This window comes from Sinocyclocheilus anshuiensis, unplaced genomic scaffold, assembly GCF_001515605.1.
Source record: "Sinocyclocheilus anshuiensis isolate Anshui unplaced genomic scaffold, SAMN03320099.WGS_v1.1 scaffold708, whole genome shotgun sequence".
Taxonomy (NCBI): Eukaryota; Metazoa; Chordata; class Actinopteri; order Cypriniformes; family Cyprinidae; genus Sinocyclocheilus; species Sinocyclocheilus anshuiensis.
In genome coordinates, this window is record NW_015555881.1 from 280,723 (window position 1) to 281,953 (window position 1,231).

Here is a 1,231-nt window from a genome sequence, read left to right on the forward strand (position 1 = left end):
GAAACCTTCAACTGGACCGGATCCTATAGTCAAATGAGACAACAACAGAGCTTTTTGGGAAAAAAAAAAAAACAGAGCTAGATTTCGTGTGAACAGAAACCTCGCAATGCAATTGAATGGAGGAATGGTCTCAGTGTCACAAGATAAACTTAGAAACCAAGAAGAGCTGGATCCAAGTCCAGATTAAAAATTAATAATGCTACTAAGCAAAATACAAAATAAAAAAACAAGGAAACAAAATACATGGAAACAGAACTGAGCACACACACACACACACACACACACACACACACACTGGGATCATTACTGGTGCATTCTCCCTCAGATCAATAAGGACGTCATCGGTTTCTAATTAAATTGAAATGATAGTGTTTTGTTCATGACGCTGATGCGGATCACCTTTTCTCCCACGGCTCCTGGGTTGCCGATTCCTCCTGGAGGTCCCTGTGGTCCATCGGCTCCTGGGGGTCCGGAGGGGCCTCTGGGGCCAGGAGGACCGGGTGGACCCTGAGAGAAAAGTCAAGAAAATACAGAAAGAAAATTCAGTTTCTATTTAAGTACATTTCGATTTTTACCAAACTGACTGTATAGATGTAGAACTGTACCATCTGACCGACGTCACCGGTCTCTCCCTTCTCACCGGGGGGTCCAGGCAAACCCTGCACACAAACACAACCAGTTAAAACCAACTGCAACTCATATTAATCAGCCAAATCCTGTCCGAACTACATAAACAGCATTTACAGTCCACATTAAATGCCATTTGCAGTCCATTTTACTTCCACAATCTGTTATACTTCCAAGGCAAGACTTGGTTTTATCCACCTGGAACAAATTTGTTGATGAATTGAAAAATGTATTATATTATGGACTGTGGTGCTATAATTGTTTCAGATGGTGATATCATGGTACTTAATGATTAACATATTCACATACAATACCATTCGCAAGTTTAGGGTCAGTAAGACTTTTTAATGCTTTTGAAAGTCTTTTATGCTTAAAATAGCTGCACTTATTTGATAAAAAATACAGTACAAACAGTAAAATTGTGCAATATTACTACAATTTAAAATAACTGTTTGCTATTTGAATATATTTAAAAATGTAATTTATTCCTGTGATGCAAACCTGAATTTTCAGAATCATTACTCCAGTCTATAAAAGCATTTTTGTTACTTAAAATAAAATAAACGTTAACTGAAATAAAATAAAATAAAATAAAACTTTAAAA

General features: G+C 37.0%; 1 protein-coding gene across 2 annotated transcripts in view; it reads right to left on the reverse strand.

Moving 5' to 3' along the window:
- col5a1 (procollagen, type V, alpha 1) overlaps positions 1-1,231 on the reverse strand; it is a 115,432-nt gene that overhangs the window by 18,866 nt on the left and 95,335 nt on the right. For both annotated transcript variants that reach the window (XM_016470190.1, XM_016470189.1), the window contains exons 47-48: positions 606-659; positions 400-507 (exon numbers count right to left, since the gene is read on the reverse strand). In XM_016470190.1, the coding sequence (XP_016325676.1) occupies positions 400-507; positions 606-659 (162 nt within the window). The remainder of the gene's footprint in view (positions 1-399; positions 508-605; positions 660-1,231) is intronic.